Source organism: Choristoneura fumiferana, chromosome 14 (genome assembly GCF_025370935.1).
Source record: "Choristoneura fumiferana chromosome 14, NRCan_CFum_1, whole genome shotgun sequence".
NCBI lineage: Eukaryota > Metazoa > Arthropoda > Insecta > Lepidoptera > Tortricidae > Choristoneura > Choristoneura fumiferana.
Genome location: NC_133485.1, coordinates 14088721 through 14111956, shown reverse-complemented (window position 1 = coordinate 14111956; position 23236 = coordinate 14088721). Strand labels below are relative to the sequence as shown.

General features: G+C 36.1%; 1 protein-coding gene across 24 annotated transcripts in view; it reads left to right on the top strand.

The window, feature by feature from the left end:
• Trpm (transient receptor potential cation channel, subfamily M) overlaps positions 1-14676 on the top strand; it is a 343650-nt gene extending 328974 nt beyond the window's left edge. For 18 of the 24 annotated variants that reach the window (XM_074097916.1, XM_074097932.1, XM_074097935.1 and 15 more), the window contains 8 exons: positions 658-675; positions 1454-1596; positions 1975-2143; positions 3144-3320; positions 3613-3786; positions 4631-4749; positions 8757-8923; positions 10190-14676. In XM_074097916.1, the coding sequence (XP_073954017.1) occupies positions 658-675; positions 1454-1596; positions 1975-2143; positions 3144-3320; positions 3613-3786; positions 4631-4749; positions 8757-8923 (967 nt within the window). In that variant the 3' untranslated portion in view covers positions 10190-14676. The remainder of the gene's footprint in view (positions 1-657; positions 676-1453; positions 1597-1974; positions 2144-3143; positions 3321-3612; positions 3787-4630; positions 4750-8756; positions 8924-10189) is intronic. The other 6 variants (XM_074097918.1, XM_074097934.1, XM_074097923.1 and 3 more) reach the window with 3 other exon arrangements.
• Positions 14677-23236: the final 8560 nt, after the last annotated feature.

The window sequence follows — 23236 nt, the reverse complement described above, 5'->3', positions numbered from 1 at the left end:
GGATTGCAAAATTTCCCGTTCACGGCGATCATACTCCGTTTTTTTCCTAAATTGATATTTTAGTGAAAAAATTGCATAAACTATTAGGTATAATTAATGAATTCATACAAAATTGGTGTTATATTTTTCATTACTGAAATCGTATTATCTATTGAAAAACAAGGGCGAGTTTCAGAAATGAATTTCTAATGTAGAAAAATGAAGTATTTTACAAATCTTGGATTCGACTGGTACATCAAGAATCGTTATGTTTTATCACTGGCTAACACTTTTTTGAATACACTAGCCATCTGGTGTCATAGTTTTCAAAGGACCTTTGATTAGGTTACTGTTTTTGATTTTTTAGTTACTGAAATCGTTTCAGCATTCAAGGAAACTATTTTAATAAGGATGGATATACAACATGTTTGATTCACACATCTTGGCTACTGTTGCTAACATACATAGGACTAGTCACATAGTAGCGTCCGTCACGAGCATGATAATCAGCTGTTTCATTGGTTCCATTGTCCCTTCACATGTTTCCTCAAATTTTATCAAATCATTTATTTTCATTTACTCATAAAATTGGCAACAACTGTATTGATGTGAATGCAATCAAAAATTTTCATCGTCATGATTGTTTTAATTTTATTTTTTGTTACTTGCATCTGTTAGGAGACGGTTATGGAAACAGTAAGTCAAATAGACTCATTTGGCAGTTGGCTTAGCTTGTAAATTTAGCAATGTAGTTAGCTGTAGTGCCTTGTACATTATACTATGTAAACATACAAATAATCATATTTATTTAATTATAATATTAATATAGCTTACACACGCTCACTTAACTGTTACCAAACTTGCACTATCTATCGTAACTCACACATGCGAATTATTGTATCTACATTATCTATCATAATATTTGTGTTATGATTGAATACTGAAAGCATATTTGTCGTATTTTACTCTTATTTTACGTCCTAATAGCATTTTTGAAACAAAAAATGTTGATTTGAATAATTATGTATTTGAGTACCACTTTGCGTATAGCTTACGCCACACTTCTGCCTAAGTTTTGAAATAACGGATCCTATAGATCATTGCACTTTACTATCAGCCTTCAATTTCCTGTAATTTGTATGTTTTAAATGCATTGGAATAAAAAAAAGTTTTATTATCTACAATACCAGTAATCATCTACATACACACACCATAAGGTAAGCTCCACGATTGATTAGTCAAAAATAGTTTTTTGTTTCCTATCCAATATCCAAAAAAAAAACTTGGCACACATTATTACAAATTCACACATATTTAAAGAATACTGTTTGATTCTCCTTCCTTTACTTTCACTTGGCCAAACACTTATCTCTCCTAACGTGCACTTACTACACCTAAACAACGATTGGAAGTTGACCCAGTCAGCAACTCAGTCAGTTGAGAACACTGAGATTAACCTATTTGTGGTTACCAGGCGCTCAGAAGGTGGCAACGACTGCGGCATGGGTGGTCACTACTCGACTCAGCACCTGGCTCCTAGAAGACAACATAGTCAGACTCATTCGGAGCCTGACAATTCTGCTGTCGATGCTGGCTCAGTGCATAATTCAACTACTGGCAAGTTTTTTTATGGAACTTTTTAAATAATTCCCCCTAAAATTATTGCCCCGAAAACCAAATTTTTATTTAAATAACTGCTAAATTAGATTATAGTTGCTTCGAAACAGATCGACTTGGCAAATACGTGACAATGACGTAGTAACTAGCAATTGCCATATAAAATTTCTGGGCGAATAATGTTGTCAGCTCAAAAAAGCACGTCAGTTGAATGGTGTCGTCATCATCCTAATTGCTTCTGAGGCCGTATTGTCTAACGCGCTGACATTCACGATAGCATCTCTTTCTACCATCGTCTTGTACAGTTTGACAGAAAGAAGTGGCGAAAACGGTCGTGATTCGAAGTGCGTGAGACAATAAGGGCTCTGGTTTCTGTAGGTCAACAATCTGGATGGGAAGCTACGGGAGGAGCAGCCGGGATGGGTTCAGGGCGTGCGCGAGTCGGAGGGGCGCCAAGATCGTTGCTGCTTGCTATGCACGAGTATACCAGCATCACGGATGAGCTGGAGACCGTATATGGGCTGTTCTCGCCGCCACATACGCCAAGGTGGAGTATTTTTAAGTGCTAAGTACTGACATTTTACCTCTTTCTACCACTTACTAGGCTGTAGCTAGTAGGAGATGAACGGATGACCAGGATAACGTCGCGGGTTCCCGGTGGATGCAGGCCGCTTCCAATAGAAGCAACTTAAAGTCTATGGGGGTGGCCTATCTCTAACAGTGGATGTCTTACGGCTGATATGATGACGATGATTATGTATTGCATGTATTTGCCTATACCCTCAGTTTCGCTTACGTAAACTATTAGATCGGGCAGTTGAATTGAAATTCCTAACTTTTCTTTTCCTAAATTTCCATAGAAAGTCCCAAAACTACATACTCGTATTGGTCTTCATTTACGTTGCGTATAAAATGTACATGTCTCTGGACTGAGTGGGACTTTACATTGATCCCGTAGTAATATCGGGGTAAAATGTAGCCATGTCTTATTGCAGACTTTTGAATATCTGCATACCAACCTAAATTTCATTCAAAATCCGTCAAGCCGTTTTCGCGTGAAGGAGTAACAAAGAAATACAAACCCACACACTCACAAACTTTAGCATTGTGATATAATTTTGATTATATTTGGAAAATAAGCCTAGTTTTTCGACCTGGACATAGCCTGTCATGGAGAGGCTCACTCGCCCAAACCAGAGAAGTTTCTGAAATGTTTGAAATTCCCCATGAGCTTTTCGGTGAAGAAACCTGTGAATGGATAATGGTGTTCGTGAAGTTTCCAATTCGCACTAGGCCCGCGTGGAGACTAACAACCCAACCCTTCTTTTTCTGAAAGAAAGCATGAATGATGATGATTTTGAAATTTATTCAATCTCCAATAAGTACAATAATCCAACCAAGCATACATTTTATCGAAATGATAGGTGTCAAGGACAGCAAATCAAGTCGTAGTTTATACTAGTCTGTAATCAGTAACTTTGGAAATATATTTTAATGAGTAATTGGCTGTGAAATTCGGTCTTTGAACTAATGTAATTCTTCTCAAGGACACCAATCCATCCATCTCGATTACTTTCACCTGCCAGAGCCGCGTCGCCCTCCGTGCGCCGTCGTCATGCGAGCGAAATGTCAAACCCTGAGTTCGCACTCTTCATGGAGAAGGAACATCTCCGCGGAGCTGAAGAAGATGACTACATCATCATGGAGAACCTCATTCAGCGACGGTACGTACAGGCGTTGGTGGAAGGATATATGTTCATTATGCTTCTGTTACATTTTATAATTTACATGTGCTTATTAAGTAGTCTTCACTTGCAGTGAGAATGATTCAAGCTTTTAGCTTAGAAGATCCTGAATAAACGAACAACGAACTAGGTAAATTAGGTACCTTACTATAGCTGTACATATGTAAGCTTTGAACATCCATAGCAGCGGCTTCGCAATCATCAATGTGATTCGTCAATTCATCAATGATAGCGAAGTTACTACAACCGAAACTGTCTCAACCTACCGTAGCCTAGAAATCGAGTCTGTGCTGCACAGATACGAGGAGGAGGCGGAAGGCGAGGGCGAAGTCAGTGGGATCAGCATCAGTGTGTGTGTCAACACCAGCGGCGGGGAGCAGCCAGGAGTGCCTCCTCAAAGCTCCGCCTTGCTCACAGTTAATGACAGGCGGCTTCCGCATCAGAGGTAGGTCGGAGAATCAGTCAAAGGTAAGGTTAGAAAGAGATCATGAGAATTATACTACATCGTATACGTACTACTGTCACATAAGTACTTTAATCAGACTATGAATATTTAAAATTTTCAACGATATATAGTTTTGCTTGTACAAATTGAATTGAATGTGTAATGTAAGGTCTTGTTTTCTCTAATTAAAATTCACTAGGAGCTAAGAAAGTTACCGGATATGTAAGTTTTTAGATTCAACACTGATAGTTAACAAGTAACTTACCTAAGTTATCATCTCCGACCAACTTTTTACTCCAATTCTTGATGTCCGAGCTGCGTTGGTACAACAAACACGTATTTTTTGATAGTAGCTAGCCTTGTACAAACAAAAATCGAACTCCATACTTAGCTCTCATTTGCTTCAGCAATACCTCATCCCAATTTAGTGTAACAGTTCTCATAATAGTTTGCTGTGCACGATTTCAAGCTGAAGTACGATTTCAGACAGTAGGTCAGTCAAGGGTTAGGGCGCAGGTAAATATTTGAAGATCGAGTGGACACTATTTTATCTTTACGGGTTTAAAACTTAGATTACTTATGGTCTTTTTAAATGAAGTTCGTAGCCAAAGGTGGGCCTAAAACCTATGTGACTTTTCAGACAGCACTAGGGATGTAAATAAATGTAATGCGAACTAAAAATACAACATACAAATATTATTTGGTTGTAGATAGCGTTGAATTAAGTACGGCCTGACAAAGAGTTAATTGTTGAATTTATAGCTTATCAAAGTTATAACTTTCATGATACCTGTCCATTGGATTTTCGGTTCCATTGCCCAAGTTTACTAGAAATATGTTCTAGACATTCCCTGAGAAGATCATCGGCGATTGACAGTCGAGAGCTGCCGAGTCCACTGCAACCGTTGCTTGGCGAAGACGCTTGTGGTGAAGTATTGCTTCCAGTTCCGAGACAGCCTTCAGGTAATAATTTTCATGAATCGTGCATGAAGTTTTAAGCAGTTAAAAATATGCTTCGTGCTACTTTATAAACAGTTTCAACACTAAGTAAAATCAAGACTTGTTTGAAAATCATTTACAGTACATATTTTTAAACACCATGTAAATGGGCACATAATAATATTGGAAAACCAATGACTAATAAGACAAAAACCTAGTACCTGTAGTGAAATAAAGGCACGAGTATATAATTGAAATATTCTTAATGTATAATGTCAGTCACAGTATTCAGAATGATGTCACAAAGACGACATCACCATGGCTTCCGGCTATTAAAAACCCATCAAAAGCTTGCAACTGTTGGCAACAAGTAATTTCACGGGCAAATTTGAAGTTGCATGTACCTAATGAGGAAAAAATATTTTGCTGGAAATTTGAGGTGACGTTAATTTGATAGCCATTAATTAAGGGAACAGTGATTTCAGTGTCGCTTTCGTGTCGGTGAGAAGTTAATTTGAAAATGGTAATTTGTTTTTCTTACGTTTACGTCGAAATAAACAAGATTGGAAGAAACGGAGAGTGTTTTTCTAAATACAAAAAAAAAAAACATTTGACAATGAATTAATTGATGAAGGAATTACATAGTGAACTGGATTTCAAACACGCTACAATACTAAATATTACGGAAGGTAGAAAAACATATATTAACCTAGTCAATGGAGTAGGTACTAAGACTTAATGCCACCAATTAGGTAGCTAACTTACTTTTTAGGGTTCCGTAGCCAAATGGTGCCAACGGGGGGGTGCCGCTGTCTGTCTGTCTATCTGCCTGTCTGTCTGTCCGTCCGTCTGTCACAGGGTCAAATCTTGGAAGCTAAATTTGACCCACTTCCAGTGTTCCGATCGACTTGAAATTTGGCATACTTATGTATGGTGACAATACAATAAACTGATAGTGACATCTTGGTGGTCCTGCCAGGATCGTCTCTGCAGGAGGGAACTCCTCAATAGTTAATAATACCGACTTGAAATTTGGTACAGATATGTATAGTTTAGATGACAATGCTAGTACAGTCAACAAAAAGTACATTCGGCAAAAAAAGCTTGAATTAAAAATGAAATTTTTAACAAAAACTTATTACAAGCATTATATTTACTTGCTGTGTAATGTAACTATGTTTGCTTGGGTGGAATCTTTCAACTCAAATTTGAAATGGATATCTTCAACCGATTGAGCTGAAATTTTACATGCATGTATAAATCTGATGACAATGCAATATTATTATGACATGGAGGTAATCTGATGATAAAGCTAGCGGGTGACCATATGAACTCTGTGATAAACGACATGACCGCATCGAGTTTGGACTCGTTTGATTCGTCTTGACAAGGACTTTAGTAACCAGGGGCATAAAGTACAGTTAGCAAAAAAAACTTATGTTAGAAGAATTTTAAGAAAAACTTTTACCGAACTGTTTACGGAACCCTTCATGTACGAGTCCGACTCGCACTTGACAGATTCTTATTAAACGCTTTTGTTTAATTTCCCTGTTTGTTGTTTTTTGTTGGTCAAATCTTGCAAGATTATCTTGGCCCACTTATAGTGATCAGATCGACTTGAAATTTGCGGTTGGATGATAATGTATGTCAATAAAAAGTACAATCAGCAAAAATCTTTTATAATTACCTAGTGATTTTTTTACAGAAACTTATTAAATGAGCTGTCGATAGGTACGCCATATTCCATGTAGGATTTGTATTGTAAGACTGAATAATGGCGTCACTTTTTAACCATTTTATTATTAACTGTTTGTAACCTACTAAAAATCAAAATTTACAGTTAAGTAATTGAAAGTTAAGCTGCGGGTTAAATTAATCTTATACGTTTAAACGACCAATTCTTGTATATTTATTTATATCAGTTTTCTCGGACTTTTCAAACGATTTCGTCGAAATTTATATAGAGGCTTTTGGGGGCGAACAATCGATTTTAGCTTATTTGTATCTCTGGGAAAACGCGTGTTTTTGAGTTGTTACGATTTTTTTGTAGTGTTAATTTCACGTATAATAAGATCTATTATTTCGACAACTCGTCATCAGCGTGGTGGTGAAGTGGTAGGTGTAGTGGTGTAGTGTTGAACTTGCAGACTGGAGGTCTAGGATTCAAGTGCAAGTGGGACGCGAATTAATTTTTTATTTTCCTTTTTATTCATATACTAGCCTGTTGCACACGACTCCGTCGTATGTAGTCGCGGGAACTATGAATCTTTCCGGGATAAAAACTATCTTATGTCTTTCTCTGGAACTCAAACTATCTGTATACCGAATTTCATCTAAATCAGTTCAGCGGTTTAGACGTGATTGAGTAACAAACATCCAAACATTTTTACGAACTTTCACATTTATAATATTAGTAGGATTTTTTTGGAACACTTAATTAAAAAAAAAATCTAAGCAAAGTTTGGTTGCTCAGGTACTCATTTTTATTAGTGCTGTATGTAATAAAACAATAGAAACACAGATAGATACTCGTACACAGAGAAGTACAAAGCCTGTAATGTGTCTCTGGAATAATTGATTAGGTAATCGCTCTCAGCTGATTCCAGTATTTAAATAAGTTAATACTTTTGTTCTTTAAAATTTAAACACTGGCTCTCACGATACAACGTATCCACTTTATATCAATCAAAGTGATGGTTCCTGTTTTATTTTACACCTTTTTCCATTCAAGTTAATGCCTTTGTCCCCGTAGTCCATTACCCAATTGTTTCTGCCCCATCTATCTTTGACACGTGATTAACAACGAGATACTGTGCCGTATTTACAAGAGAATACAGCCGGAATTGAACCTTGTATTAAACACGACGTAGTTCCAATTTGATTGCCATTATAATGTAACATGAAACCTTTTCGGTTTAAACACCTGTAGCTTTAGTTTCAAGTGACAATCTAATGATAAGCAGGAGGAGTACTAACTCGTTTATCGCCTTTTAGGTACGTCTCATTTAGGAAACCAATTAAAGAAATCTACTGTAAATGGTTTGCTTTGTATCGTGAAAGTTAGATTTCTATTGGAAAAGATTAGAAATAGAATAGAAATTATTGTTGAAGCCTTTTTGGTTAGTCAATTATTTCTTATTCTTAAACATTATTCATAAATTAGCTTCTTTTATTTTTTGTCCTTTAGAACCAGATACGGAATCCTAGAAATTTATAACTTTCTTTCTCGTGGTAATTTCGACACAATCTCCTCTTATAGTATCTTAATTAAGGAATAGGTATTTGTGCCAAAGTTCTGTTCAAGTCTCTAGCTCTAGAGGTTTACGCTGTTATGTGTCATACAGTCACTCTATTATAAGTATAGACAGTTGTTAAGCTAACGTTAAGTTAGCAATCGTTTGTCTTTATCTATCAATTTAACGTTCGGCTTTGCAAGACGTAGATGACACAATTTTTGCAATTAGATCAGACCAAGAGAAACATTACCTAAATAGTTACAATCAAACAACAAGTGAACGCTCATGTTTTAATTAGATTAATTATATCCATGTTTTATTCGACGTTAATCTAAACCACAGAGCTCTCTGTAACTCAAAGAAATCATGGCAGGAATAAATGCGGCTTAGCTACCTAATTTGCTCCATTTAGCCACCACACTGCATTAAGCTGCTTGATATTCCCTAAAGCAGGTACCTGCTAAGTACCAGCTTAATTTGATAAGCTTCCGCATAATTATACCATAACATTTCGGTTTCGTGTCGTGGTGTCGTCAAACACTATCAGGGTTGGATCTCGTTCACAAGAATACTGTAGAATTATTTTTGCAATTTTGAATTACGCCCCGAGATCTTTATATTATAGTACCTAAATGTGCTCGCCATGCGGCCAATAAAAAGAGAGTATCGCGATGGCAGCGACCACAGTAATGGGTGACTCCTTATGACCACGAGAAGTTAGTCATGAGTGTCCAACTTAAACAAATCTGTTTGTCTTTATTATTAATAAAGCTTTAACGCCCTTTTTTTATTCAGGTGAGACCAACGCCTCCAGCGACCTGTCTTTATCCCATATGGTGAGCGAGAACTTACCGCCGCGGCCGTCGATCGTACTGGACTCGTCACAGCTGCCGCGGCAGCACTCCGCCGAGCAGACGCAGCCGCAGCCGCCAGGCCCCGCGCGCCCTGAGACCATGTGCTAGGTAGGTACCGGTGAGACCCTATGTGTCACTGCAGCTATTGTGATGTCATCGCTGCTACGCGACAGCTCCTTAGCATGCAGTCACAGCCGCAGTTGCCAGGCTCTAGACCATGAGCTAGACCGGTGAAACCTATGTATCACTGCAGCTATCGTAGTAGGTATCTTCGCAGCTGCCGCAACAGCGCTCCGCCGAGCAGTCGTAGCACCAACCACTCTGGATCCATGTGCTAGACCGGAGAGACCCTATGTGTCACTGTAGGTATTGCAGTGTCGTTTTAGCTGCTGCGACTGCGCTCTAGCGAACAGCCGCAGGCGCCTAGCCTTGCGCGCCCCGAGACCGCGTGCTAGACCTGTAAGACCTATGCGTCACTGCTGCTAATAATGCTGTCATCACAGCTGTCGCGTCAGAGCCCCGTGACGTTATGTTAGACCGATGAGCCCCTGACTCTATCTGCATGGTGAAAACCCGCCACTGCAGTTGTCGTGCTGTAATTGCAGCTACCACGCGCTTCAAAACTGTGTGCTAAACCGGTGAAACCCACTTAATGAGAGTCTGGTAGAACTACTATCATGGGTGTCGCTACAGGTGGCACGCGAACATTTTGAAACATGTGCTAGTACCAGTGAGATTGATATGTTTATGTTAAGTGCCTGCTACTGCACGTATGGTGCTTTCGTCACAGCTGGAGCGTCAACAGCGCAATCAATCAATTCAATATTTGTTAAACAGAAGAGTCTATGTCCACGACCATCACGCTATTGACGACCGGATAGCCAAGTGGTTAGAGAACCTGACTACGAAACTTGAGGTGCCGAGTTCGATTCCCGATATTTGTATGAATAATACGAATGTTTGCTCTCGGGTCTTGGTCGTTTAATATGTATTTATTTATATATAAGTATGTTTATCCGTTGCCTAGTATCCATAATACACGCTTTGCTTAGTTTGGGACTCGGTCAATTGGTGTCAATTGGCCCATGATATTTATTTACTGTCACAGATGCCAGGGTAGCACCTCGCAACTGTGCTAAGGCCGGTGAGATTCTGTAGATAGAAAAGTATTTCAATCCTGCTAAAGGGCTGGCTTAACTAAATTGTGCGATAGCATCTTTAAATATACGAGGATCGTCAAAGACAAACGATCTTTTTAAATCAATTTCAGTTAATAATGGTTCTATAAGCGTACATTTCTTACTCGTATTTTCTTCTCGTGCTAAAGTTGTTTTAAAAAGAAAGTCTTTCTAAATATCTTATTTTATTTTCTAGATCACCATCAACAACACCGATCAACCATTCAGCTGAAGAAACCATCGTAACCAATACGGATAAATAGAATAAACTACAAAATTACTATTGGAAAACAGAATGCGCAAAAAGTATTAATCATAATAATGAAACACCAAAAATTACTGTTAGTGTTAAAGTTAAATTTTCGAGAGGTTTTCCAGTTAGCGTTGAAAGGTCATTTTGGAATCCATATTCAACGTTAAGCCTTTCTAATCAATGTACTTACTCTTGACTGTCGCTCTCCTGTGTGATCTAGAATTAGACTGAAACTAACACTATTCTAAAACTAACCATATCCTTTATAAACTTCATCGATAACTGTTAGAGCGTTTAATGAAATCTATAATGTAATTAGCTCGCTGTACATTCGCTAAGTATTGCTGTATTGGTTTAATCCCATCAGAATATGGTCCAAAGCATGTTGACTCATACTTAAATTATCGTTACTTAATTATATGTAAGTGTACAGATTGTATAGGCCAAGTTGTAAGAACCTAAGGGAATGATTATAGACAATACGCTCACGCTAGCTGTTGTGAGCCACCGAACGAACTCGGAACTGAGAATTAAGCCTAGGCTAGATTTTAGAACGATTGTCTGAGGTAATATGATAATTTATTTATTATTTCGGCAGCATGAACGCTGGAACTGCTCCTGCCATGAGTAGCTTATTTGCACTGGTTAGTTGGAACTTGGCAAAATTAAATTGCGTGAAATTAGCCAATTATTACGCTGTGATTGGTCACAAAGCGCTTACCGTTTAATTGATTACTAGTAGATTTGTTATGTAATCCATAACATATCTAATAGCTTGAGGTTCAGGAGCAAAAAAGGCAACTTATTTTCTTAACACTTACATAAGATAATCGGTTCGATGCTGGCCTATAAGGAATGGTTAGTGACCATAATGTACTTAACAGAAGAATCCTGCACATATGGGTATGAATAAACATTTCATGCGTGAATAGCCATCGTTTTTTTTTTTAAATATAACAAACTCTTTAATACAAGTCTAGAAAAGTCAATTTTTTTTGCCAAGTACCACATACCTACACATATCTTATACTTTTGACGCATCATATTTCATACATAACTGACGTTTTAAATTGTTGACCAATTTAAATATTTAAGCTGCTTTTAATAATAATGAGGAATATTTAATTAATGAAATAGCGCTAAGTTTGAATCCCCAATAAAAAGGTCATCACAATGTGTTCAATTATACCAAATATTTTGTGCAAATTTTACAGTTTTATTATATTTGCAGTACAATTGAATATTTCATCTTTGTATATAAAGTAGAATGAATCAGCGCGATGTGTTAATTTTTAATATAATCTCGTAGGTTATTTAATGAACATTAACCTACTGTTTATATTTTTATCCTAGATAATAAATAAGAAATTAAATGCAATAAAATGTTTATTTTATAGATGTAATGAATGCATATCGTCATGTTAACATTATATCAAATTTATCAAAAGATATTATGAAGAGAAGCAATAATGTTGTTCGATAATAACAAGAGATACTTATCAGCATAGAAAGTGCTTAAACTGACAATGTTAAAATGGAAAATATGGAGAATCTCATCTCTCAACTGAAAATGAAATATGTTTTATTACTTACTCTTTACTATGAATAAAAAATAATCAATATTGCAATCAATATTTTTCTAAACACTGTCGGTTTTTCTTTAGCTTTTTTAAAAAAATTGTCTTCCTAAATTTTCATGAAATTTGTGGACTAGTTATACCTCCAGTAATTCATTTACGAATATTTAGAATTGTAATTAATTGTTTTTTTTTAATACTTTGTGGATACTGTTTGTGCACTGTCTCAAGCTCACTTTTTAGGTTTGACGTTTGTCATGTCAAAACTAGAAGTTTCACATTATATCGTTGCAACCAGATTATTTTCAATCCTCGCACCGCTCTTAACCCTCCTTAACTTATTTATTTATCAATAAAAAACACATTACAGCACAAAACCAGTGTAATCTCCTTCTCCTTAAGTTTCCCTTACCACTACCCACTTTCTGCTCTATTCGCTCTGGAGCCTTGCACACAAAAACCAACAAAAATAAGAGTTGACGAGTAACAAAGCTACACTACATTCCTGCATCCTTCCATCGATCGTCGGCTTCCTTCTCTCGTCGTGTGTGTGACTAGTATATTTTATTACGGCAGCATTCATCCCTTTTTCAAGTAAAAAGCGAATAAAGTTCAATCTGTAGACGCATAGCGGGCTTGACACCATGACCACACCTTCATTATCGCCAACCCAATCGGTAAACAGTACATAGGAAGGTTTTACTAAAACTACCAAGCAAATATGTACCACAAATTGTTGTCCACGACTTTGTCCGCGTCTGGCGGGAGCTTTATACTTTTCCGGAATAAAGAGGATCCCAATTTTAAGTCCCATTCAGACGATGCAAGAACTTGCATGCGAGATGGGTTACATCGCGGTTTATTGAGAAACAATGAATTCAGTTGATCAAATAAATGCCGCAATTTAGTGAAACTTATGTGCAAGTTCTCGCATTGTCTAAATGGGGACGGGGCTTTAATCTTGAATAGTGCACCCAGATCTCTGAGAGAAGACTTGGTCTGTAGTTCCTACGCGGACCCAGTGCGGATTGGGAATTACAATTCTCACATAAATTCCGAAAACTCAAGAGGTGCGAGCCCGGGCTCGAATTCACGGCCCTCTGCTTACTACAGATGAAACCACTAGACCACCGCAGCTTTATGTAGTAGCAATAATATAGTAAAAGCTAAATAAATCCCCAGTTGGGGTAATAAAAGGCCTTGAAACGCCCCAACGTCACTTACACGGGCAATTAACTGCTGATAATGCCTTTTCCGCCAGCTAAAACTTCCTAGCACATCGTTAGTCGGTTCCTTTCTGCTATGAAGATGTGAAGGGATACCCATAAACCACAGGAAAAAACAGCACATAATCATTTTATGAAAATTTTAATCCTATAACTTCTAATATGTTATCTGTGCGAAATCAAATTTTTGACCCGTTGGGCAACGCAAATCACACTGGAACGAGTTACAGCAGAAAGAAAAGTAGCACAGCAAAATTTGAAAAGATCCTGCATGTTGGGTACATGGTTCAAAAATGTACCTAGGTTAAAATTAAAGTAATATTAAATCACATGATTTTCTTATCATGCATCTTTATCTAAAATCTACTAAAACCCAAAACAAATTTTAGATCGTGGTCTTGAATTAGTGGATTCTCCAGTTTTTAAAATAAATACATATAAGATAATTTCGTAAATTCGCCGTCTGTACTAAGCTACCTACTTGAAAAGGGATGAATGCCTACTCTTTTTCGTGTACCTAATAATCCCAAAATGTTGGCTCTTGTGTCTACTTGTTAGGAGTACCAACATTATTGTTTAAGTAAATTTAAAATTTTCGGTCCTTTTATCTTTCTATGTGCCTACTCTTGTTTCTATTGTCCTTTCAATCGTTCAAAGGGTAACTGGAAGAGATCCCTTTAAGGGATAAGTTCGCCTTTGTACGTCTCTTTCTCTTGTTAACTGTAATTTTCATATGTTTTATGTACAATAAAGAGTTACAATACAATACAATTAACTGCAAGAAAACTTAAGCCTACGGAATACTACTTAATAACAGTTATAATATGCAGAATAAGAACACATTACTGAAAATGTTTAAAGAAGAGCAACTCGGTTGTTCGCATACTTAACTCGTAATACGCGGAACGATGCTAAGCACTAGTCATTTAACTTCTAGCTTGTTGATTGTCAAATTCAGTGACTAATGAAAATAAGCTGTACCTACCTTGTTACAATCTCCTTAGTTTTTAAATTACCTACTGATTGTTATTTTTAATTTAGGTACATTATGAAATATTTACCAACAGACCAATAGGTTACTGTCGAGTTAATTCTCTTTACATTAAAAAGAAATTTGTCGCATGTAACGACTAACTTCAACATTATTTTTAATTTTATTAAAGACAGATAATAACTTGATTGCTGCTAAACAGGCCTGTGTAAGTGATTTCGTGGAAAAAATATGTTTGTGAGCCGTTACTTTTTATTTCATTCAAATTAACTACAAATTTTTGCGAAGAAATTCCGACACAAAATAAGTTGATACAGTTTATAAATTCTACGTAAAGTTTAATGAAATTGTATGTAAATATTAACATTTTTAATGTTGTTATTTTGTACCGATATGTATATTAGGATTGACGAGTGCCGACATAAGCTTCCGAAGCACAACTTATTCGTACTTGAACTTTCTTACCTTTCAAATTTAGCACAATGTTTTAAGAAATCAACTTTTGATTATTGATCCCTTTTGGGATCTCTTATCGATATATATTTCTTTCAACTCATCATTCTCAGAGTGATCGTAGTTCGTCTGTGTTATGTAAACATAATGTACAATAATACAATAAATATATTTGTGATATTACGAGTCGTTTTTTTTTTCGCTTTCAGATTCTTCTTGAGCGTGTAGGTATTCGAAAAGCTTGTAAGCGCTAATATACCTTTAAGGAATAAGCAGATCCTATCAGACTTTTTTGCATTGGTAATTATAATCTAGTAAAATTTGACCGTCGCACGCTTTTGGAATAGAGGCCCCGATATTTATTTATTTATATATGTTATGTAATATCCCGAAATTAAACACAAAAAGGACAATATCGCTTTAATTTACCCAATTTCTGTCAATTTTATACAGTCTGTCAACTAATGTTGTAAAACAAAATGAAAATCTGAAATAAGGTTCCCACTGTGTGGCGATTGTATTGTATTCTATAAAAGTTCTATCTATCTATGGTAGCTTAAGAATCAATTGGCTTACTGTACATCCTTCTAGTGCCGACGTCGGTAAGCGTGTTGTAACTTGTATTGGTATTCATATTCATGCAAACATTTTCCTTTAGTCCCATAGTCCCTTCTCGTGGCCAGTCTTGGTAGCTAGCTACGAAATAAGAATTGTGCTTTCTCATTTTGCTAGCTACCAAATGGAAACGATTTTCCCATCTCGTAGCCAGATGTAGCTCGTAGTCGTAGCTGGCTACGAAATAGGATTTTTTGTGCTTTCGAATCTTTCTTATTTCGAAGCTAAGAGTAACTAACCAGGAGATAGGACTACAGGAATCCGTTTAGTAGTCAGTTTCAAATTGGGATTTTTTCCCATTTCGAAACTACCACGTTCGTTGCTAGCTTTGAATCGGGAATATTTCTTTTCCATTTGGAGGCTTCGAGATGGGAATAAAGGAACAATTTGATTGGGTAACTTCTAAATATATCCATATTCATCACTCTTAGCGCTAACGTTTCTCTCAGCTGAAAGAAGGCCTTCGTAGTATTCAGCACCTAATAGGTAATATGGGGGTGTTGAAGGCTTTCTAGGTCTCTTTGTTCGGCGTGATGTTGCAGTGTCTTCTTCTGATGGTCCTTCAGTATCCGGCTGGTCCTTAGTTGGCCACCACGGTGCTGAAGTTATATCCGTTCTTTCTCTCTCAATACACATGTCCAGCTTTCTTTCGAAACGCTCCATACGTACCTTGTATTCCAAAATTTCCTTCATCTTTAATTTGATTCGATACGCTTGTACTTTACCGTTTTCTATTTTGGCGGCGATATCTGTAAAATAAATAATCACGACATTTTTAATCATGACCCAGGGTGGAACCTTTGTGCTACTAATGTCATATTGTCATCTCATACTTTTGTCAAGGTAATCATAGTGAAATCTATTATTATAAGGTTCCACCCTGGGTAATGATTCAATTTGTTCGACTGTACATGGGTATGTGGGTAGGTAGTAGGTACCTATTATATCATGTTATTTTTAATCAGCAATCATAATTAAAATTCACTTTTATTTATTTTATGAATAAATACACAACATTACATTTTAGACGACCAGATGGCCTAGAGTGGTTAGAGAACCTGACTACGAAGCTTGAGGTCCCGGGTTCGATTCCCGTGTCGGGGCAGATATTTGTATGAAAATACGAATGTTTGTTCTCGGGTCTTGGGTGTTTACTATGTATTTAAGTATGTATCTATCTATATCATTATATTTATCCGTTGCTTAGTACCCATAACACAAGCTTTGCTAAGCTTACTTTGGAACTAGGTCAATTGGTGTGAATTGTCCCGTGATATTTATTATTACATACAAGCCAAAGCACTATGATTTTTTTTATTTGAAGTAGTTTAAATGTTTCGATTAAGGTAAGGAATTAATTGCTTATGTAAAATTATGTGTTACGTTAATATAACGTACCTTTAGTGTCATCGTCAGAGGGCTTATAGGTGGTATCTATAAAAAAGTAATAATTATATTTAAAAAAAAACTGTTTACTGCAGAATAAGTCCATATAATCGTAAGTACATTATTCACTTAATAGCTATGTTAGTAATAAAAAAATAATTTAAAAATTTGCCACCATCAGGGGCACCTGGCACACCCACAAGTGCGCGTACCTACCCAGTGCCGCAAGACAGTCATAGACTGTCCAAGTCTATATACTTAGCTACTCGCTAATGACCCATAAGATAGTGTTGATGCTCCCGCGCACCCAGCATATAGGGTTGCCATGTGGAAAATTGAAATATCCTAGTAAAAATCCTGACATAACCCTTAAAGTCCTGACATTTTTTATAACAGATATTTGGCGTAACATTAACGAAACGCCGCTGCAAAAAAAACCGATTGAGAATTGAGAATATCTCTGGGTGTAATTTATCTTATTTTCGATTGTTTTGAAATAAATTTTACAAGTTTTTTTGATTACTTATAACTTATCTACATAAATTTATAATTTCATTCTGTTTACGTTTTCGCAAGAAACGAGCCGGCTGCCTGCCTAAGTAACATGAGGAGTGCTAGTGCATAGCGCCTTAAATTTGATTATTATAAATTATCAATCAATACCCCTGCAATACCTCTGGTGTTGCAGATGTTTATGGGCGGTGGTGATCTCTTACCATCAGGAGACCCACTTGCTCGTTTTCCATCCAGTCGAATAAAAAAAAATATTCACACATGTATTTGATATTTACCGGTTTGATCTGTCTCGGGGAAATCTATAAAAAACACAGTCATGAAGTAAAAAAATGATTGTGTTTACTATTATAGTCCATTCAATTGGACTCTAGAAGGTCACAGAAGAAGGGGTTCTAAACATTTTTAGTGAAGTTACTTAGTTTTCATGTCATTAATGTATAGTACAGTAACCAAAACAAAATTGGGTTGATATGTCAAAAGTTGGTCAAAATTGATTAAGGTTACAGGGATACTCGTAGGAAACGATATAGCCGGTTTTACGAAAAGCCGTAACTATACAACACATAAAAAAAGTATCACAAATAATAGTTTCCGAAAGCACTTGCAAGCCCATAGTAGGTCTGTAGGTAAGGTGTGACTAGGACCAGTCCTGCTGGCTCATGCTGAGGCATCGACTTGAAATAGATCAAAGTAGGTACGAGTACCTAGTTAAGTAGCAACACACTGTTTTTAGGGTTCCGTACCCAAAGGGTGCCAACGGGACCCTATTACTGAGACTCCGCTCTCTGTCTGTCTGTCTGTCTGTCCGTCTGTCACAGGGCTCTATCTCTTAAGCCGTAAAAGTTAGACACTTGAAATTTTCACAGATGTATTACTGTGGCCGCTATAACAACAAATACTAAAAATAAAGTAAAGTTACAAATGAAAGGGGGTCGTCATACAAAAAACGTGTTTTTTTCAGCGTTTTTTGGTTGCTAGACGTTATTAGCCGTTATTAGCTAGGCGATTCGGTCGCCTTAGCAACGACTAGCTATTTCGGTTGAATTTTAATGATGTTTTATAAAAGCTTCGATAATATAATATAGTGACTGTCTGATTGTGTGGTTTATTCGTTTTTGTGCAAAATTAATAAAGCAATTTATGAACCACAAACCTCAATGAAGCCAGCTTTGATAAAGCGCTCGCCAAATCCACACCGTATAATTATCACTATGTTTAGATATCGTTTTTTACACTAAAAAAATCATACTAAGTATTTAACACTATTTACAAGGTTTATAATACAGTTTAAAATGTATTCACACTAGTCGAGCTTCTTATTATTTAATCACACAACATACGAAGTCCACTGAATTTCCTGCGAATAAACAAAACTGACAGCTATTTTTTTTTTCTGCTGGGGCGCATGGCAAGAGTCTGAGAGTCTGAAGCGCTATTCAGCCTCCAAAAGGGCGACAGCCAAAGAGGATGAGAATTTAAAATTGTTCTTTATTCAAAATACTTGCACCTAGTGCTTACATTTTGGTGATATGTTTTAATAACTTGTAATGTAATGTAACTAGTCATAGTCCTAGTGTGTTGTGTTCGGTAATGGAGCCAGTTGTGGGTAGGTGTGTATTTCTTTTCTTGTTTATAGTTTAAGTTACTTGACGAAACTTGTTGTGGATTAGTAGTACTTACCTATTTGTAATTTGATTATTCCTTTATTTTTTGATTATTGTATTAAATGACTTATCATTAAAAAATGTAACTAAGTAACTAGTTATGTTTGTTCGGGTGGAATTAATATTTTAACCTAAATTTTAAGTGGATATCTTCAACCGATTGAGCTGAAATTTTGCATGCATGTATAAATCCAATGACAATGCAATATTATTATGACGTAGAGCCTTTCTGATTATGAGGTTAGATGTTGGCCATAGGAACTCTGTAATAAAACGACACGACTGCATCAAGTTTGATTCGTCTTGACGACTACCTACTTTGGTAACCAGGGGCAAAAAGTACCGCCAGCAAAAAAGCTTGTATTAGAATTTTTTACAAAAAATATTATTGAACTATTTGTTTTTAAAACATTGTACGGAGGTGCGGAACCCTTCATGCGCGAGTCACTCGCACTCGCACTTGACCGATTTTTTTTAATTATTTTTGTTTTTCAGTTAACTATGTCTTGGTCAAATCACTAGGCCACCACGGCTTTTAGTGAAGTTAATTATAGCTTAATGCCAAATGCTCTCCACCTTTTACAGAATACTGCTCTTCCCGATAAAGACGTTAATAGCTGTGTCCGAGTTCACCATCAGTTATACCTCATCAAGTGCATTTGGGACGAGAATAAATTGCTTACCTAATCTAATCATAAGCCGTTAAAACATGGTATCCCTTCATTTCGCAACTAACGTTTGGCAACCTGGTTCATTTCGCACGAAATGAAAAGTCGCTAAAGGAATCAGGTTGGCATTAGTGAAGGCAGGCAAACATTAGTGAATTGTTATTGAATCATTTCAGAGGATGGATATGCAGCGCCGGGTCAAGCCCTTCATCAAAGTAGAGCGAGCTTTAAAGGCTGGATGGCCAAGTGGTTAGCGAACCTGACCTGAGGTCCTGGGTTAGACTCCTGGCCGGGGCAGATATTTGTATGAATAATACGAATGTTTGTTCTCAGATCTTCGATGTTTAATATGTATTTAAGTATCTATTTATCTATATTAAGTATGTTTATCCGTTGCCTAGTATCCATAGTACAAGCTTTGCTTATTCTGGGACTAGGTCAATTGGTGTCAAGTGTCCCATGATATATATTTTTTATTATAGTCTACACCGCTTCCGCGCCTCTCAAAAGGCGCCATGATGATTTTATTTTGCAGTGCATATGCACATCAATCATTCGACAGTTGAAATTTAGCCACATCAAACGATAGGACAAAATAAATGACAATAGGAGCAACAATTTCTGACAATCAATAATATGCGGAACAAAGTGTATGCCATACGTTATTAGGACAAAAGACGTTATGCGACACAACGATAGAACTAATAATTGTATGCCATCCGATATAGACCCAATAAAAAGCAAATAAAATATACTTACATGTATTTTATAAACTTTATTTGATTATTATTATTTCACACATTAGGAACAGAACTTTTTCTACCACGAAACGAGTATCTTCTACTCCACTCCTTGAACTTACCATTCAAAATCATCGTACGTAAATTCTCTATATGCCCAAGTATAATCAAATATATGTGTGGTTCGCTTTGGTTTTCCGGTCGAGGGCTTCGGTTTGGGTCTGTTATGCACGCAATCATCCAGTTTACTTTCTAGCTGCTGCACTAATGTAATGTACTTAGTCAGTGTTCTCATCTTAAGCTTTTCTCGTTTTGTACCTGCTTTCACTCTTTGGATTTTTGACTCCAGTTCAACTTTAAAAATAAAAATAAATATAAAATAATATTTTGCGCTTTTTCATTAAATTATGGAGTTAATTTTGGTTCCATTAAGTACTTTTGTGTTGAAACTTATTGATATTTTTTTTTTTACTAGCCGTTTTTTAACTAAGTTAAAACCAAGCTGTAATTTTAATTTTAATGACACGGGAAGAAGGATTTAATACAAAATTGTTTTTTTGTGTTTTTTAATTTTTTATAGTAAGGTACTTAATCATAAACTCAAAAATCGCAAATTATAATTACCTCTGTCTCTTTTAGATAGCTTCTTTATATTCTTCGCCGAAAATTGTTTTCCTTTATCTTTATAAGATAAACTCATCGATTTCTTTTTATCTATAAAAGATACGAAAGTATTATTAGTCAAACCTTTTTTTACAAATTAGGCATGTTAATGCCATTAGAGACGAGGTTATCGATAAATTTATTGAAATAAAAAAAATTGCACTTACTTCTGACGCCTCTTCGTAATAACAATGGTTGGGTTAGGGTACTGTTATCTACAAACAATAGAAAAGTACAAAATAAAACACAAAACTTACGGCATTTCATTTTTCAAATACAATTTTCCTGGATAGCTATACACTTGCCTTAGAACTTGACTATAATTTTGTATAAGTTTGCGCTAAAAATTTAATTTTTAATAAAAACATTTTTTGCTGACTTTACTGTAGAGTAACTTACAATATGTAAACCTAACTTCAAGACAATCCGACCACTGAAGGTGAAAAAAAAATCGAGTTCCAAGATATGACTAACGATCAATTAATTAAATACAAGCTTCTTATAAAATTTTAAATAGTACATCCTTAAGGACACCGGTATAGTTTGTAGGTAAAAAAAAAAAAGTTTTTCGTTTTAAAAAAATCAAATCAGGAACAAATTTTTGACGATGTTGGTTCATAATCATAGTGAAAGAAACTTATTTGACAAACATTGAGAAACATACTAAGGCGAACAGCCATAATATATTGCGATAGAATACTAGTATTAGTAAATATCGGAGGTGGTAGTATATTGCCCGATCACCAACTTTTTAGCCAAGGACATTAGCATGCCCCTTCAAGGTGCTACATCTTGAGCAAAGTCGATTTTATGTGTTTTAAAAAACAACACAGAAATATGCCGTGTGGTGGATCGAAGGAAATAAAAGAAAATATATACCTATTGGATTAGTTTATTTTCAAATATTTAACTACTTCTCACTATAACAAGGGCATGAGATTGTTACTAGATCACATATAAATCAGGTAAACATTTTTTTTCTATTTCTTTTTCTTAGAATCATCCCAATCAAAAGTGATTTTTTCACTGGACCATTCCCATGGATTTGTAGTTCTAGTGTCATCTGGTCCTGAAGTGATACATTTGTCCAATTTCACTTCAAACTGTTCTTGTAATTCAATGTACCGCAGCAGTGTTTTAATTTCCCGTTTTTTCCTGTGCACGTATTCTTTCATTTGAAAGACCTTCGCCCATAATTCTGCAAAAAATGAGGAGTTAAAAAAACGCCAAAGGATTTATTAGACAAATTGTTAATGAACATTTCCCAAATACCAATAAAATGCTACAATGAACGATAACACGCCACTTGCATCCACCGGATGCCTACAACTCTGGCGATGTCGTCAGTCCACTCGAGTCCTTTCGATTCGTGGTTTCAGTTCGGTTGTGGTATTTGCTGATCATGTACACTAGTGGGTGTCAGATCTAGATTTGTTAATTTCGTGATGTCATTCTAGTGATTCATATTGACATCACTCAATGCATTAGATTTACCACGATTACTGGAATCCTTATAGGATCACTTTGTTGTCTGTCTGTCTGTCTGTCAAGACCCTTTTTCTCAGCAACGTGCGGAAGTGCCAAGTTGAAATTGGTATGAAATACTCAAACAGTAAAAAAAAATAATTTCTAAATCAACGTAGTCAAAATATACAGTAATTGCTTAATTTGTTTCCATACAAATTGCCAGAGAATCAAAACCTATAATTAAAAGTACTTATTAACTTCCAGTTGTCTTAGAAGCTTTAAATTTGGAATGAAGTGTCTCTAGATAGGTAGACAATAATAATGTCGGCCTATATTGTTTACTAGTCTAAAGTGACTCCTGTTGAGTAAATTTTGCTTTCTTAGATACACGCTTGGCCAGTTTTTTAAACCAAATGCTTCCATATCCATTACATGACTGACGAAGTGTCGTGATAGATACTTACTGAACGTTTAACGTTGACTGTGTGAAGACTGTGTGTTTATTGCATGAATAAAATGTAGGTAAAATTCATCAGTTTTAATCATAATTATCTTACTAATATTATAAATGTGAAAGTTTGTGTGTGTGTGCGTGTGTGTGTGTTTGTTACTCTTTCATGCTAATACGGCTTGACGGATTTGGATGAAATTTGGTATGTACATAGCTGGACATCTGAAATAACACATAGACATAGGCTGCTTTTTACCCCGATATTCCCAAGGGATAGGGATAAAATCTCGAAACAACAACCACTGTGCTTAGAATCATGAAATTTGGTATGTAGGTATCTGCACGTCTGGAATAACACTTAGGCTATCTATACTTTTTACCCCGATATTTCCACGGGATAGGGATAAAATCCTGAAATTTCAACCGCTTTGTTTAGAGTCTTGAAATTTTGGACAGTTGTACTTAACACAACCTCAATGAAGACCACGATATAAATTTTGGGAATTCCCAGGGGAATTTTGTAAAACCCCGCAATTTCAACTGTACCAGATCGAATAGTTTACGCGTGCGAAG